Here is a 17921-nt window from a genome sequence, read left to right as displayed (position 1 = left end):
GGAGAGTTCAAGGCGGGACAAGAAAAAAGAGGGAGGAGGAGGGGAAATGATCAGTGAGTGGGAGAAGCCTGTTGCATGGAAAGTTAAGAGAGGGGCTGTGCTTCTGCACGAATGCGTGTCCGCGCCTGAAGGAATACACCTATTTTTATTGAGGGCCCAATCAGTGGGCAAAAACCCCCCAAAACCCAAATATCAGCCAACCGGTGCTGTGTCCCCGCCCTTGTTCCTCCCTCGCTGTCAATATTTGGAGAAGGCCGTTTGCTGAGCGTAGCCGAGTTTTAGGTTTCTTCTTTTCCAGCGTTATGGCAGATTCTTCCGGTCTATCTGTAAGCAAACTACATTGTGCTGTGCAGAACAGATTTCCCAACCTGACTACAGATTGCCTTTGCCTTCATGCATACGCTTATGATTAGTATTAGACGTACGTAGATTTCGCTGTGTCTCTTTGGTATCTCTATTATTATTAGATTTTTAACCTAATAATATATCCTCTCTCTCCCCCTCCCTCTCTCTCTCCCCCCCCCCTCGGCGGCGAACATAATACTCCTGCCTCCTAGGTTCCCCACAACAGCCCTGTGAGGTGGGTTGGGCTGAGAGAGAGTGACTAGCCCAAAGTCACCCAGCCGGCTTTCATAACTAGGGGAGGACTAGAACTCACTGTCTCCCAGTTCCCCACAGCAACCCTAGATACATTAAGCAGAGATTAAAAACAAAGCTGTTGGTTTCTCTCTATGTATAGACAATAGAAGAGAAAGCTCCCCCTCTCCTTTTGTCAAAGTAAGAGTGATTCTTGATTAATCATTTGATTGGCTGATCTCATACAATATCCTGGTCTCAAATGTGGTTGGCTAATTTGTGGTTCAATCACTGTGTTTGCATAATAAGGTGCCCATCCATATTAATTTAGTAGTGGTTTTCTCAGTTTGCCTATGGTTTGCATGACCCCAAATCATGAACCAATAGCCACGTTGGGTTTGGAACAACATCAACTAGGCTAAAGTGCGATTGGCTAGCTTGTAGTTATGCACACGTAGCCATGGCCTTGAATGAGCTCAGGCAATAAGATTAATTCAATAAACTATGGCTGAGTTAATTATGGGATGTGTGCTGTGCAAAAATAATCCCTTAGGAAATTGTCTTGCCTGATTCACAAGGTGTTATGTTGGAGAGCTAGACAATGTCAGAGTTAATGCATTACATTAAGCCAAAATGTGCTGTTCTGTTTTGGGTTAATATGTTGCGTGAATCCAGCCAATTATGGTTTATTCAACTGTGGTTAAACAAACCACAGCTTTATGTTATGTGTGGACACTGTCATCTTCTCTTGTAACCTTTTTCTACCACCGTCTCTGTCCTTTTCCTTATGAAAGTTATCCATTAAATTAATGAAAGAATAGTCACAATATTTTTTTTTAATTATTAGTGCTATGAGTTTTTCAGACTCAGCAGTTTGTGGCTCCTGGCTGACCTTATCTGGGATGGGAAGCTTTAGTAAGTTCTCCGCTTTTTTCCTCAAAAGGCCAGCCCAAACAAGCAAGTTGTAAATGTTTCTGAAAGGGTTCGGATAGGGTTGAATTAATCAGAAAGTCTCAGTAGCGATCTCTCCATAGTACATTCTATATCAATAGCCATAAGAGGCACTCTTGGTGACTATCCAGCTATGGAATTCTCACAACAGGCTTACCTGAAGTTCCTAATCAGATACTTAGCAACTGCCTTTTTAGGTCAATTAATATAGTGTGCAGTATGGAGGGACTGTTGCTGAGTGTTTCTGACTGAGCTCTCTACTCTGCATAGGCTTACACTTTAATACTTTTTGCTTTAGTTTTTAAGGGGCTAGGGGATCCTGTTGTTTTTACCAATAAATGAAAATTCTATTTCAGATTTTCCATAGCTTCTCCTAATTTACTTTGAAATAGTAGAGTTTACTTTCTAATAAACCAGTTTAGAATTGTAGTCTTAATGCATAAACAACAATCTTTATCTGTTGAATTTTTTTTCACATTCATAACCTTTGAAATAAGAACTTGTGGCAAATGAAATATGTAGTATTATTTTATCTACCTAAGAACCATGAATAGTAGATTAAGCTAAAACAGAATTACTTGCCATAGTTTTTCAATGAACTGAATGGCTGAAGAATTTTCCCAATTCAAACTTTTCCCTCTAAGTCTAATTTTCAGTGTTTCTGTACACATAAACCCTAACATATGAAAAGGCAAATGTAATGGGCTTTTCAGTCACTATATTTCAATTTTGTTTTATTTTATTTTTGTAATACAGCTTGTAAACCTTTCCAGTACATATTTGGTAGCTGAATATAAAATTGAAACTTTCTTGCTCTTAATGTTTTCATCTTCTCTGAAAACTAATATAGACTTGGTGATTATCAAATTAGGAACTTTAAATGAGTCTGTTGTGAGAATTTCATAATTGGATAGTCAGCTCGTGCCTTTTTTGACCTATTGATGTAGAGTTCAACACAGAGGGATAACTATTGAGACTTTGTGATTAAATCAGAAAACTGTAAACTAATGGCATGTAGGAAGCAAGATGTGCTGTGTATATAGTTTATTTATATTCAGGGAAAATCAATCCAGCAAAGGGACTTCTGAAACCTGGAAAAAAAGATAGTTGATTTGCTGTATGATGTAGAACAATGAGTTTAAATCATTACTGTACTTTGCTAAAACTAGGAGGATTGTTGCAGAAGAACTTGTTAAATTGAATCTGTGTTATAGCTGTGAAGATAATTGGTTCTGGGTCATTGGTTTTCCTGCCATTTTCATTAAAAAGGGTTTTAGGGAAAAGTGCAGGTTTTGCAGCACTGTATGCGGTGTTTCCTGTGCTTAAGTGTGCGACAGGCTATATTTTTAGGAATGTCTGTTGTTTTGTCTGTATATTAAATGTTCACATTAGCCCAGATTCAGATGGTTATTTCTTGAACCAATATTAACAACACCTTTTGTTTCAGCATCTAAAACTTGGGAATTATGTTCAGATGTAAGGCTTTCCGCTTGGCAGAGAGACATTGGTTTAAATGGGCAAAGAAAAACACTACTTGTGTTCAGAGCTACAGGACTGACCAAAAGAATACTGGGGGAACAATACTAAGTGCATATCAGCCCATGGTTAGTACCAGGAAAAAAAAAATCTTGTACCAGCCTATGTTAAAGGTTTCATTCAAGTCACTCAAGCTTTGGCCAACCAGCAGGTGTATTTAGAATTTTGAGAGCATCAAAACCTTTCACAAAACGTTGCATCATGGGGAGCAGAGCCTTGCCTGTTCACAAAGGGTGACCATGGTTATTCACAAAATGTACCAGAAGGCAAACTGTTGAGGATGCTCCATGCCACCCTCTCTCACCCTCACATACCACCCCCAACTTACCTTGTCTTTTTCTAGGCAGATGGACACACTTCCTAGCAAAGTACTGAGATGAGCCAATCAGAGTTTTTATTTTCTAAAAATGCCAGTATGTTCACATGGGGCTGAGAGGCATTACTGATTATCCTGTCGCCTGGCATTTTGGCAGCTAGCTAATTCTTTTTAAATTACAAGAATGTTTTTAAAAATTGGGTGGGGAGAAAGATATAGACACTGAGGGATTCATTGATATGCATTGGCACCACATTGGAGATCCCAGATACACTGAATTACATTAGCTCAAGATTGCTACAAATCTGATCTTAATATATAATGAAAATTTATTTCATATCCTTTATTGAGAAATGGGATTTTGGTTGGGCTCCAAAAACATATTACTCAACTATGTGCTTGGATTTATTTCATGGATTAAAAGTAGCTAAGATTGCTTCTTATCCGTTAGAGGCAAGAAGGAATTGGCTAGGGGTATTGTGATCTTATGGGTCAGTAGCTAATAAGCTTTAGGCCAGGTGTAACCATCTGAGAAGTGCAGCTTGTTCCTAGTTCTAGAAATCTTGAGAGAAAGTGCTGTGGGAACAACATCTCAAGTGATGAGATTAGATCATTTTAAGAGGCATTGGGATTTTTGGCCAGCTCTGTAATCAACTTGCCATCTGGCAGAACTATTTTTACGCTATTGCATAATAATGGAGCAGTGCAGTCTATGCCAAGATAAAAGAAATAGATGGGCGACAACTAGTAGCATCCTTTTAAACTACCTTTGATATGATTAGAATGTACAGGATACCCTGTTATTGACCTCTCGCAGTGGGTTATCTACATTAAAAGAAAAGATGCAGCTTCTGTGCTACATTTATGTTCCCACGCACTCTGAAGCATCTTCCAGTGATTGAATCGGAAGTGCTGTGCAGCCCTAGTAAATTGGGATGAGACATTCCTTCATCAGCTTGTCCCCAAGCTATTTAAGATTTATAGGATAATGCCAACATATTGAACTAGGCCCAGAAAAGTAACAGAAATTAATACACATGGTAATGCACTACAGTAGATAATGGTTATCACCTTAAAGCCCTTCATAGTTTAGGATTTGAGTATCTTCACCTATTCCCAGTGATTGCTGTCTGTCCATTATGATCAGTAAGAGAAGATGTCACCAGGTGTCTTTCTTTAGAGAATGTTATCTACAGAGTCTACCAAATAGTAGTTTAAAATAATAGTATTTTAAAAGCCAATATATTCTCCTCACTCAAAGTCTTATTCTGGATTAGGAGTGAATTGCTTGGGTTCTGAGATTTTTGTATTTATAATCTCAAAACCCAAGTAATTCACTCCTAATCCTGAATTTTCAGATAGCATGCTAAACTTCACTCCTTGGTTATTTAAAAGAATTCAAAACACATCTCTTAACACTTACTTGCTTTTTCAGTTGAATGTTTCTGACCATTACCTTCCCTTTCAGATTATGGGAGAAGAACTGCCCAGTGTTTTGATCTCTGAAATAGGAGGCACATTTGGTATATTAGAAAGCCATGTAGAGTTTCTCAAGAAGCATTTCAATCTCATCACCATGAAAGAGTTTCACAAAAACAAAGAAGAACTCCATGAAAGGATCAAATCTATTTTTGTATTTGAGCGTAGACCAGTCATTGACCCAGAGCTTCTTGAAAGTCTGCCCAACCTAAAGGTGATTGGAAACTCAGGAGTAGGAGTGAATCATTTGAATTTGAAATTAATTACTAGCTTTGGTGTTAAAGTGACCAACACTCCACATGCTGTTTCTGATTCCACTGCGGACATTGGGATGGCGTTAATGCTAGCATCTGCCAGAAGATTAGTTGAAGGTAAATCATTGTCTTTTGCAGTTGTTTTGCCAACATCGATCAGCCTTTTCCCTATGATTATTTCAAGCCTACTATCTGCTTCTTCACATACTTATTTTCAACTAGCTGTTTCAACCCTAGGATCGTAATACCAATATATATTGGTGATTTAGACCTATATGATATGAACAAAATTAAGCAGAATATACTTTGGATGTTTTAAATGTGCATATTAAGCAACAATCTCCCTGCACTATGCTTGAGTCAGCTGTAGTCAGCAGGTCTGGTCCTGGTCCCAAGACCATCTTGCAAGAAGTTAGAATGTCTAACTGTGTTAGATGCTGATTGCTAAATCTTTCCCTGTGGAGGAACTTTTATTAGAAAACATCAGGAAATTGCTTCAGATTCCTTCTTTTTCAGCTGGTATATGAGATGGCAAACTGTGACTGTATTCTTCATTTATTGATGTATTGGTCTGCTGTAAAACGTGTTCAATCAAGGTCTCATTTAGTTTAGATTGCTCTTCACATAGTTAGGAGAAGTGAAATAATGCTTCCTTATATGTGCAAGCATCATCACTAATTTGATGCCTTCTAATTATCTGGCTTTTTTCATACAGTTTTATTAGTAGGGTCCCAAAACTGAGAAACAGAAAAACACACAATCTTCAGTGGAACATATTTCTGTATAAGCATCTTTAGAAAGGCTTTAACAGTCTTTTCCAAGTCACCCAATTATTGGCTGTTGAACCATTTGTTCAGCTCAGTTCCCCACAAAGAAAAGCTTAGGAACTATTAAACCATAAAATATTATCACTGAAAATTTTGTTTTCTCCATTAGTAAAGTTGTTATGAATGCAGTTATAACACAGTCTTCATGATCTATTGATAAGGAACAATGTAGCTTTTCTACTCCTTATTTGGTTGTTCCATTGCCCCCGCTTTTTTTTCTTTTTTCTTTTTACTAATTTTACTTCTTTAAGATACAGTGCCAATCAAGTTGACTAAGAATAAACTATTGGCCTTAAGCATGCGTTATAAAAGCTGAGCATTCTTAAGGTATATTTTTGAAACATCAGAACCCTCAGGAAGGAGGGAGAGGAAATGTTTATTCTCCATATCAAGAGTTTCAGACATTGAGCCAGGATCCCCAGGGGGCCAGAAGCTATTTACAAGAAGTCAAATTTTTTTTTTCAAGATTTGATCAGCCCTGCACAGGCAAAACTTCCTCTGGGCTTTGCAAGCCCCAGTGGGCAGCTGCAGTATGACAAAGTCTGATACTTCTGTGATAAACCACTATTCATTAAAAACTTCCCCCAGAGCTGACCTTCCCCTTAAAGTTAACTCCTGACCTCATAGAAGCCTAACCCTAATCCTACCTTTACCCAAATGAGAAAAGAAATATATTATGCTAAATGTTATCCCAAAAAGCAATTCCCACTGTTACTTACTTACTTTTTGTCCTGATGCCCCTCTTTTAGGAGAAGTGCTGTAATGTGGAGCATTACTCAAAGAACAAGTACAGCTCTCAGCCTGGAAAAAATGGGATATAATAGAAAGTTTCCAGTTTTATCATCTGGATAAATATAATGGTTTTTTTAGACTTGAGAACTAAATGAGTCTCTTAAATTTCAACCAGACCACAGTGTTTTTTGGTTCTTTCAGAAAGTTTTTCCTTCTGTCACAGATGCTTTTCATATTTTGAGTATACTCTATTTAGCATAGACTGCTGTTATAATGGCAAAATACCCATTCTATTTTCTGAAGTATATGGATATAATCCAATAATATACTGCTGTTAGTGGAAACAGTTTCTGCTACCAGTTTAGCATCCAGGCATTTTGCCTTCCCCATTACAACCCCCTCTAAGCATCCTTTAATCGGCTCTGGAAGGGCCACCAATACAGATTTTGAGAGTGCATTTGAAATTTCAGGAAGAGGAGAAGTTCCCGTTGCACAGCATTGGCTTTGAGGCAAAGGCTGATGTAAGAGAGTCATGTTTAAACATGAAATATTGTACTCCAAATTTTGCCTTGTTTCTAATATATAATTAAATTTAATATTTTCAAACTTGTTTTCAGTTTTACTGACTGACACCTAGCTAACTAGTTAGCTGTGGTCCATGATGAGAAAACAAAGTCATCCAAAAAATATATCACCCAACCCATAATCAATTTGTAGCCATAAATTAATAAACTGAAACATTTTTACCATCTTACAAGGACAATCAACAGCTCTCATGGACAAGCAGTTAAACTAAATTAATTTAACTACATAAAATCATCAAGTATCATTATTTATTCCTAGTAGCACAGTCTCTAAATCAGAATTTGGCAACTTTAAAGGTAACATCATTATTAGAATCTGCAAGGAGAATTGAGATGTAATACGTATCTGATCTATCAGAAAGCTTTAGGTAAGCTTTTAAGTAAGAAGGAACTGGAGCTGTAAAAAAACAACAAATATCAAAATGATAATATAACAACACATGATCCCTCATTTTTATAGATACTTTTCAACTCCTGCCACTTATAATCCTTTAATCTGATGTGATTCAACCTGGAGCCTTCCATGCTAATACCTATATGCCCCTACCAGCTACAGACCATATTTCTGTGTGCTTTAGTATGAATTTGAAGTAAATCTGTATCAAGTGCAGAACACTCTAAATTTTCAAGAAGTATTGTAAACAGTGCTGACATCTTTTTTTTTTTTTTTTCATTTCTGGGGGAAAAAATTACACGTTGTCAGGGAGCAGGGAAAGGTTCCAAGTAAACATTGTTAGTAATCAGTAGTTGAGGGAAGGAAGAGAGAATATAACATCTGTAGAGAAGTATATCCACCATGTCCCATTGAAGGAAAGCGCTATGTGAGTCTTACACTAAAGAAAGGATAACTTGGTTGTTTCAACTCTCTTTGTACTTTGTTTTTCTTAATGATATTAAGATTGGGGAGGATTATAAATATTGTTAAATTAATTAAAAAATGAGTTGAGATTAAGCAATTGCATTCAGTTATATTTTTGGCTAACATATGCATGATTTGTTCTCTGGTTTAGTTTTTCTCTGTAACAATGTTCTGCAATAGTTACTTTAAGTAAATATCAACATTTAATGTGAATTAAAATATTTCTGAACACACCTGTTCATCAAGGACTTGTCCCTTAACATCACAACACCAGCTAGATCTATCTGTCAGTTTTTTCTGCAGAAATGGTATATTTAGAAATCAGGAAGGAGGAAGGATTTCCTCTTTGGCCAAAATCTAAGCAGGGAGAAGGATAAATCCCAACTAAAGTAGGTAATAAGTTTAACTACTATTGCTTATGGTCATAGAAAAGAACTAGGAAGCCAAAAGAGAGTATGGAAAGAATAGTTTTTATCCCACTAGAACTGATACCCCTCTTAATGTTTTACCCAATACTCAATTTCTATTTTTGTGTTGTAGGTTGTTGTCTTGCAACATCTCCAGATACTACACATTTTGCTGTTAATTGGCTAGGAGTAGAAGTCAGCAGGGCCACTCTTGGTATCATTGGAATGGGCAGTATTGGTTATAAAGTAGCCAAAAGGGCAAAGGCTTTTGACATGAAGATTCTCTATCATAATAGGAATCGCAGGTAAATGTATTTTGAGTCTCTGTCTCTCTCTTTCTTTAATATGATAAGTTTTGGGATTTAAGTTTCAAGTTCATTTAATAGCATGTGATTGAACCTCCAGATATTTGCTCAATATTCTAATATTACAATGTATGAACTAGTATGTGATCATGGAGGTAAATGGTAATAGGAGATCAGAATCAATATAAAGAGCAAAGTACAACTTGTTAAGACTTTGGACCTATTCTGATGTCTTTGTTTAAGGTGACAAACAAGTGTTGAAGTCAATCTTCTTGTTATTTCTTGCAAATTTAAGAGGAAAACTAGTGAATTTTAAGATGGCAATGAAGGAGAATTTCCCAGGGTTATGTTTCAGTGGGAGATCAGGATACAATGACATTGAAGCACACATTGGTTTATTGACAGATTTGGTACTGGGGGTGCAATAGAGAAGCCTAAAGAAAGGTGGAATTACACATCCTCTTTATAGATCTATGTAAATTATTCCTGTATTTGATTGGTTAAATAATAATTATAGATAGCCATTAGTCATACAACATTCAATATTATTGATAAGGTTAACTTACTGATTGATTTAGTTCATACTGTATGCATATTGGAATGTATAATGAGGGGTAGAGAAGATGAGATAATATATCCCTTATACAATGAATCCTTTGGATTAAACAAAGGGTCTAAGAATTGTGACTAAATCTGTCATAGAGAGAATACATTTCTGTATCTTCTTTGGGCTCTGTACCCACCCACTGCTTCCTTCAAACCCATGCATTGTGTCTCCCTGAAAAGATAATCCCTGAGGGAATTGATACAAATGATCCCCTGTCCTTGTAGTAGTGTTGGAGATCCTTTAAAAATCTTTTCTACTAACTGCCTTTTAGCAATGATCTTTGGCCAGAGAACCAGTTCTAGAACTGAAAATGTGTATATGTTTGTAGGAGCCTGAATTTTCCTAGTATTGTGAGAGAGGTGATAGAAATGCATAAACATCCTGACAAATTAAATCCAAAGGTTGGTTAGTGATTAATTGTTAACCTGTTGGTTAGTGATTAGTTGTGGATATTCCATTCCACTGAACACAGGAAGTTTATAAGGATGTGACATCTGTTGCCAAGTTCACTTTGGATCTGCTCTGAAGAACCTAGCAGCATGGCGTGTGAGGCGTCAGTACATTTTCCTTATCTTGCATGAAGTCATTTCACCAATAAATAGCCATGAAATTCTAAACTCTATAATCCAAATCTATTTTAATTTTGTAACTTTTCTAGAGAGAATGCTTTTTAGAGCAAATTAAGGATTTTATTCACCATCAAGTTAATAAAATAATTTGATAATAAAAAAGGTCAGATATACAGTGGGGCAAAAAAGTATTTAGTCAGCCACCAATTGTGCAAGTTCTCCCACTTAAAAAGATGAGAGAGGCCTGTAATTTTCATCATAGGTATACCTCAACTATGAGAGACAAAATGGGGGAAAAAATCCAGAAAATCACATTGTCTGATTGTTAAAGAAGTTATTTGCAAATCATGGTGGAAAATAAGTATTTGGTCAATATCAAAAGTTCATCTCAATACTTTGTATTATATCCTTTGTTGGCAATGACAGAGGTCAAACGTTTTCTGTAAGTCTTCACAAGGTTTTCACACACTGTTGCTGGTATTTTGGCCCATTCCTTCATGCAGATCTCCTCTAGAGCAGTGATGTTTTGGGACTGTCGCTGGGCAACACGGACTTTCAACTCTCTCCAAAGGTTTTCCATGGGGTTGAGATCTGGAGACTGGCTAGGCCACTCCAGGACCTTGAAATGCTTCTTACAAAGCCACTCCTTCGTTGCCCGGGCAGTGTGTTTGGGATCATTGTCATGCTGAAAGACCCAGCCACGTTTCATCTTCAATGCCCTTGCTGATGGAAGGAGGTGTTCACTCAAAATCTCACGATACATGGCCCCATTCATTCTTTCCTTTACACGGATCAGTCGTCCTGGTCCCTTTGCAGAAAAACAGCCCCAAAGCATGATGTTTCCACCCCCATGCTTCACAGTAGGTATGGTGTTCTTTGGATGCAACTCAGCATTCTCTCTCCTCCAAACACGACGAGTTGAGTTTAGACCAAAACGTTCTACTTTGGTTTCATCTGACCATATGACATTCTCCCAATCCTCTTCTGGATCATCCAAATGCTCTCTAGCAAACTTCAGACAGGCCTAGACATGTACTGGCTTAAGCAGGAGGACACGTCTGGCACCGCAGGATTTGAGTCCCTGGCGGCATAGCATGTTACTGATGGTAGCCTTTGTTACTTTGGTCCCAGCTCTCTGCAGGTCATTCACTAGGTCCCCCCATGTGGTTCTGGGATTTTTGCTCACCATTCTTGTGATCATTTTGACCCCACAGGGTGAGATCTTGCATGGACCCCAAATCAAGGGAGATTATCAGTGGTCTTGTATGTCTTCCATTTTCTAATTATTGCTCCCACAGTTGATTTCTTCACACCAAGCTGCTTGCCTATTGCAGATTCAGTCTTCCCAGCCTGGTGCAGGTCTACAATTTTGTTTCTGGTGTCCTTCACCAGCTCTTTGGTCTTGGCCATAGTGGAGTTTGGAGTGTGACTGTTTGAGGTTGTGGACAGGTGTCTTTTATACTGATAACAAAGTCAAACAGGTGCCATTACTACAGGTAACGAGTGGAGGACAGAGGAGCCTCTTAAAGAAGTAGTTACAGGTCTGTGAGAGCCAGACATCTTGCTTGTTTGTAGGTGACCAAATACTTATTTTCCACCATGATTTGCAAATAAATTCTTTAAAAATCAGACAATGTGATTTTCTGGATTTTTTTCTCATTTTGTCTCTCATAGTTGAGGTATACCTATGATGAAAATTACAGGCCTCTCTCATCTTTTTAAGTGGGAGAACTTGCACAATTGGTGGCTGACTAAATACTTTTTTGCCCCACTGTACAAACAATACAGCATACACCAACATACTTTCTTCAAATCAATGATTCATAAAAATCATGGAGAGTAATCTATGCAGGCAGCCAGTGTGTGGTCTTTGAGTTGTTAATGGCCAGCAAAGTTGACAAATACTCTGCAGCAGTTATTTTTGGAACAATAGAAAGTTTGTTATACAAGGCAAGAAGAACCACAAATACTGTCATAAGTTGTGCTGAATAGTAAGCTACTCAAGAATGGAAAGTATTTATCCTGTTCAGTGATTGTACCTCCCAAACAACTCCACTATAAGAAACTCTTTTTCAAGTTTGTTTTCACATTTATTTCTTCCAGAAAAGAGGAAGAAGAACAAGAAGTTGGTGCCACATATTGTAAAAACATTGATGACTTGCTTCAGCAGTCTGATTTTGTGATGTTGGTTGTTAGTTTGACACCAGAGACTCACAATCTCATTGGAAAGAGAGAGCTAGAACTGATGAAACCCACAGCTACACTCATCAATATCTGCAGAGGTAGGGTGCAATGCTATCCAAATATACATTTCTGTTGTTTAAACCATCAATAGTTTCAAAAAACACTATTGGTGGGTCTGTAATCTGAGCTTTTTCTTGATTATTTCTTGATAAAATTTCATTGAAGCAAAAGATATTAGATTAAAATTTTGGTGAGCAAACTACCCTTAGTGTCAAGAATCGAATTGGATTGTCTTTGTGCAAGCAATAAGGTTATACTTCTTAACACAACTTATTCTCTCCAGATGAAAAGCATGAAGAGGTACAAATTTATTAAGAGATGAAATTAAACAATGCATCTATTCATTTCAGGATATGTTTTTTAAAAATAGTATATTTTGGATGAAGGTTGGAATTAGAACATTTGCCCTCAAAACTTTTTTCTGTAGATGTTAAATCTGACAAATGAAGTGATAGGATCCACAATTCAAATTTTGTTGCTGCTCAGAACTATTAGTCCGTTCGCATCTGTGCTGAATAGTAAGATGAGGGCAAATGGACAGAGCTAGCAATGTACAGATCAATCTTGCCTATGTTTGCTTATCTTGTTTAATAATAAGTTGCAGAAAATTAGAAGAAACAACAAGAGCAACAACAATAAAAAGGAATAGATACCCCACATTTGTTGGTCTTTGCAGCTTTCTGAAAAATGTGCTGGTGTAATATAACAATACATATTTTTTTAAAATAATCGACTATAATTTAACTTTTGTACCTGACTTTCTCAAATAGATAGATTTTCAGGATGCATCTTTCAGCAAAGTATGCCTTTTATGCATTTTTGAGTCAAGAATGGCACCTGCTAATAAATGCTGCCTTTTATAATTGGTAGATAATATAAACATTCAACTTGTTAGCAAAATATTATTTCTATCCAGCTTGCATTTATTTGCCATCAGTAGTTGCAATTACGTACAGAAAGGTTAATGATAAACATTTATGAACAATGTCGTATATTTGTAATTTATTGTTCGGAAATAATTACATTTAAGCACTAGTATCTTAAAATAATATGGAAAGCATTATTTGGCTCCCCTCTATCTTCTATTGACTGCTGGTAATATGCTTTCAGTGGAAATTCATGCAAGAGTCTTTAAGAGGAAAGGAAGCAATAGGTAAAGATGTCACATTTCCATTGGCAAAGCTTTGAGTTTCATAAATGCCTAAACCAGTTATACTAGGAAGAACAAAATCATATATAAATAGTTTGATTAAATCATATTTCACCGCCTACTTGTGGTACAGCTTTCTGGACAAATAGGCATGCTACAATATTAAGGATTGCATTCATAAGTCTTTTACAACCAGTTCTTGAGCAATGAAATCATGGATTTGGATATATTTAATGGAAAGATAACTAACATCTTTATTTTAAGGTGTTGCAGTCCTAAGTGTACTTAATTGGAAATAAATTCCACTGAGCAAAATTATTTAACTCCAAGTCCTTTGTACAGAATTCAGCTATATATCATGTAACAAGCAGCATCCATTAGCTTTAAGGCATTTTTGTCTTGTCTGTGTAACTTCAACTTTCCCTTTCTCTTAGGTGCAGTTGTTGACCAGGATGCATTAGTAGAAGCACTCCAAAATGGGGTTATTAAGGCTGCAGCTCTGGATGTGACATATCCTGAGCCATTGCCAAGGTAAAATAATACAGTGCTTATAGTTCAGGACAAAAGGATAATAAATCAGGCATGGAATAACTAAAGGTGATATCTTTTCATTGATTCAGAAGAACATTCTTAATATAGAAGATCCTACATTGCCCCAATTTGCTGTCTTTGCCACCCTTTCATTTTCTTTGTGTTTATGAAGGAGAGAATTAATTATAATTAGACATCTTTACAACTATATCAGGGATAGCAAACTTTTTTCAAAAGCACCATTACCCCGTAAAAATTAAACTTTGGAGATATTGTAATCTGTTAGGGACTGCAAATCTGATTGGCTGAGTCTGAAGCAGAGTCACAGCCAATGGTAAGCAAAGCTACATCATGTCTCACCCAGCTCTTTCCTACCTCTTTTTCTTCCTTCCCAAAGTTTATGAAATTATGACAAGAGTGAGTGGCTCCTAGATTGAGCTCAACAATTGACTCACCATTGGTTTATAGTTATCAATAATTTGTAATTTTCTTTGGATAGACGGAAATCCAAACTTTTAATTTAAACGAGCTAGAAGCCTACAAGGAATTGGTAGGAGGGAAAATAAATGATAAGGAAATCTACACACTAGAGGGTTTACTGTATAATACTCTATTAATATTCAGATTCTGGGCTAGAACAGCCAATTTGTCCTTTATCCATTGCTGTTTCATTATGTCTCTGGTCTCTCTATTTCTTATATAATGCCCTTGCCATCCCATTCTTTATAAAAATTAAGAAAATATTACAGGAAGGTAACATGTTGCCCATGTGTGACTGAATGTTCAGATTCCTCTTTGACTCCTGCCATGTAACCTGTAGCATCTTACTGTTATTTTTTAAAAAAATATTCTTTCAATCAGAATTAATAAATGGAAAACTATCCTGCAGCTTACCCAATCCTAGCATCGTCTTTGTTTTCCTTAAAATGTTTCTCAGGTCCTTATAGGTCTCAAAAGCATTCGTAGAGAACAAATGGGTGGATGGGGGGCTGCAGCTCAGTGCCTTGTCTGGAAATGCCCATGAAAAACACAAAGAAAAGCTGATGTTGTAGGTCATGAGGACTCTAAAACCTACCCTACTGTATATGATAAATATAATAGAATTCTTATTGGGGAAAGTGGGCTTTTTGTTTCTGTCATGGTGAGATCTACATTTTTTGAGAGAGTGATTGGTAAGACTTCGGGTACGAAAGGTTGAGAACTGTTGCTTCAGGGAATATCCTGGGAGGTTAGAATTGGGGTGGGGGGAGCCATTTCACCCATTTGCCTTCTAGTAAATAGAGGTTTTATATCTAGATACAGTATGTCCATCACGCCAACCACTTGGTGAAAATCTCTCTCCCCAAACTGTAAATGTGCCAGGCCTCCTGAAAACATTATCTGTCCATATACTCAATTATTTAATCAGAATAAAGGAAGCAGAACCAGTTGTGCAGAAGTAAATATTTGATTCCCCTCCCCACCTCAAAATTGCCTGCGTAGTTTGTTTGATAGATATATTTAAAGCATACTTGAGAGCCAATGTAATGTGGTGATTGAGATATTGGGATTGGACTGGGGAAACCTGGGTATAAGTCCACATTCAATGACTAACCTCAGTAGATGACTTTGGGCCAGTTACTCTCCCAGCCCAACTAACTTCATAGGGTTGTTACCATGTGGATAAAATTAGGTGAGACACCTATGTATGCCTTGAGTTCTCAAAGAAAAAGTAGAATATAAATGCAATAAATAAATAATGTTTTGAGAAAGTGTCTATTTGGAGTACACAGAACATATTTTTAGAGGTCTTGCCATATGAAAAAAGTTTGAATGATCACTGTTGTTTCAAACTGTGTATTCATTAATCATCCCAAAGCAGATATTCATGGGAATGATTCCCATTTTCTTTGGCAATAACAGGAGTAGCACTAGAGGCAGAGCTACTGAAATATCAGCGTAGCAAGTAATGGCTGTTTGCAGGTTATGCCTCTTGAATAGTATGGTTCCTCCATATCAGATACTGCCCCACAGAAATCTTTCTGTAGTAGAGACTGGTCAGCAGAAGCTAATATCCCATTTATTGGTTTCAGTCTTGAGACTGTCACTTTCCAATTCATCTGCCTGTGCTAGGTAAGTCTAAATTATTCTGCCTGCTTTCTCCACAGAAATCACTTGCTACTGCAGATGAAGAATGTCATCATAACTCCCCACATTGGAACTGCTACAGTGCAAGCCCTACGCATGATGACAGAAGAAGCAGTAGAAAACATCCTGGCAGTTCTCAATGATCTTCCTATTCCTAGTGAAGTGATCCCCAAATGACTTGATGGAGAATATAAATAATCAATGGATTATCAAGAAAAGGACATTAACCTCTAAGAAATAATGCAGCATGACAAATATCCAGACAACTTATTTCTATCAGTTTTCAAATACGTGATTGTGATTATTTTTTGTAATTATATTAATCCCATTGAAAAAAAGTTTGTTCTGAGGCTTTTGAGCATGGTGATTGGGTTTCTGATTCTTTCATCCCTTTATCTGTACCAAATAGATATACATCCAGTCATCTTTGTAAAATGAGAACTACATTTGGGAATGGAGGTACTCTCCAAGTTTCTCCAATTAACAAGTGCATATTGCTTTAAATGCAAATTCATAATATTAATCTTCAGATAATTCAACAAATTCATAAGATGCTAAGGCTTAGGACTTTCACATCAAAGTTCAACCCCAAACAACTTAAGAATGTGAGTCATTCCCGCACAGAAATATTTATTATTTAAGATATTAGTTTTCATGTTTGAAATGGTCTCTCTTCTGCAGTGGTTTTTTTTTTTTTTTTTAATCTGCGCTCAGTCATTACCGACTCTGCAGTGACCACTTGGATGAGTCTTTGCAGTTTTCAAGGCAAGGTGTTTCGGAAGTGGTTTGCCAGTGCCTCCTATTGCCATCTTTTGACAATTACAAGAAGAAGAGAACAGAACAGAAATATAGGAGACCATACTGCCTGTCTTGCAGTTTTGGCTTTCTAGGCTAGATGAGAGGTTGCTTAGAACTGTCAAATTTTATTCGCCCACATTTATTGAATAAACCCCAGTTGACTGAGTTCACACAACCCACTAAGCCATATAAATATTATTAACTAATTGCAATGGCTGAATTGGCACAAAAACAACCAAAACATAATACTACCAGGCAGGACATGAATCTAGGCATAGTTTCCTGATTTTGACTGGAAAGTAGTGACTGCTAAAGCTCTCAAATTTTTCATGGCATTCAAAAGCTGACTCCATTAATGATATAATTGATGATATAACAGCATTTAAAAAGGTCCTAACAGCAAATAGTTCTGAACAGGCTTGTTTTTTTTATGGAACAAACAAAATACAAGACAAAATTTGGAAATAAGGAAAAGAAAATTAAACAAAAAAGAGAAACATGGGTGTTTGTATTGGTGGCAGGGAAAGAAAGAAATACAAAGCACTTTGAAATATACTTATGCAGCATTTGTAACGATAAAGGAAATCTGTTCAAAAAATAATATAGTTAAGAAAAGTGATCAGATTTGAATAAACGTTTTGCGGTAATTATAGAGATCTTCAAAACCCTTGCAGTTGTATTAATTTTCAATCAAACCAATAGTCCATGCCTTTAAATTCCATTCATCCAAAAAAATCCCCTTTTAGGATGTACTAAAACAGATGTTTAATCATTGATTATTTTTCTTCTATTTTTAATTTAATCCATGTAATTTTCCCTAGTCCGCAGTATAAAGCTTCTAATAAGAAATTTAGTATTTTCAAATAGGATCAGTATTTTCAAACAGTATCCTGATCCATAAAGAGACTTGAATGATAACTTAGAGTACTCATGCAGCAGTTCTGCAATCATTTTACTTAGGAAGTAAAAAAACAGTATTTTTGCTCTTTGTCTGTACCTACATAATTTCTGTAAAATAATGAGATTAAAATCCAATAAAGAAATACATTATGGTTCTGATGGACTCAGC

The 17921-nt window shown here is 36.6% G+C and overlaps 1 protein-coding gene across 5 annotated transcripts; it reads left to right on the top strand.

Moving 5' to 3' along the window:
• Positions 1 to 141: 141 nt before the first annotated feature.
• On the top strand, positions 142 to 17908 carry LOC103050057 (uncharacterized). 5 transcript variants are annotated; one of them, XM_007426437.4, is made up of 7 exons: positions 142 to 326; positions 2975 to 3131; positions 4848 to 5229; positions 8655 to 8826; positions 12106 to 12284; positions 13831 to 13927; positions 16075 to 17908. In XM_007426437.4, exons 2-7 carry the CDS (start codon positions 2994 to 2996, stop codon positions 16229 to 16231), a joined length of 1125 nt encoding a protein of 374 aa, XP_007426499.1. In that variant the 5' UTR covers positions 142 to 326; positions 2975 to 2993; the 3' UTR covers positions 16232 to 17908. The 5 variants fall into 5 exon arrangements, with proteins under 5 accessions (XP_007426499.1, XP_025021324.1, XP_007426500.1 ...); XM_025165556.2 differs by having other exon boundaries at positions 142 to 421; XM_025165557.2 differs by lacking the exon at positions 142 to 326 and adding an exon at positions 1474 to 1491.
• Positions 17909 to 17921: the final 13 nt, after the last annotated feature.

This window comes from Python bivittatus, unplaced genomic scaffold (genome assembly GCF_059951505.1).
Source record: "Python bivittatus isolate LINGU-HERP-01145 unplaced genomic scaffold, Pbiv_v1 ctg000840_np1212, whole genome shotgun sequence".
NCBI classification, from domain to species: Eukaryota; Metazoa; Chordata; class Lepidosauria; order Squamata; family Pythonidae; genus Python; species Python bivittatus.
This window is presented reverse-complemented; position numbering and strand designations above follow the sequence as displayed.

Excerpts from the sequence above, each read along its gene's own strand:
- LOC103050057 (XM_007426437.4), top strand. The coding sequence starts at position 2,994 with ATGTTCAGATGTAAGGCTTTCCGCTTGGCAGAGAGACATTGGTTTAAA. Across the intron at positions 5,230-8,654 it reads TGCCAGAAGATTAGTTGAAG|GTTGTTGTCTTGCAACATCT; the intron begins GTAAATCATTGT and ends TTTGTGTTGTAG. Across the intron at positions 8,827-12,105 it reads TATCATAATAGGAATCGCAG|AAAAGAGGAAGAAGAACAAG; the intron begins GTAAATGTATTT and ends TATTTCTTCCAG.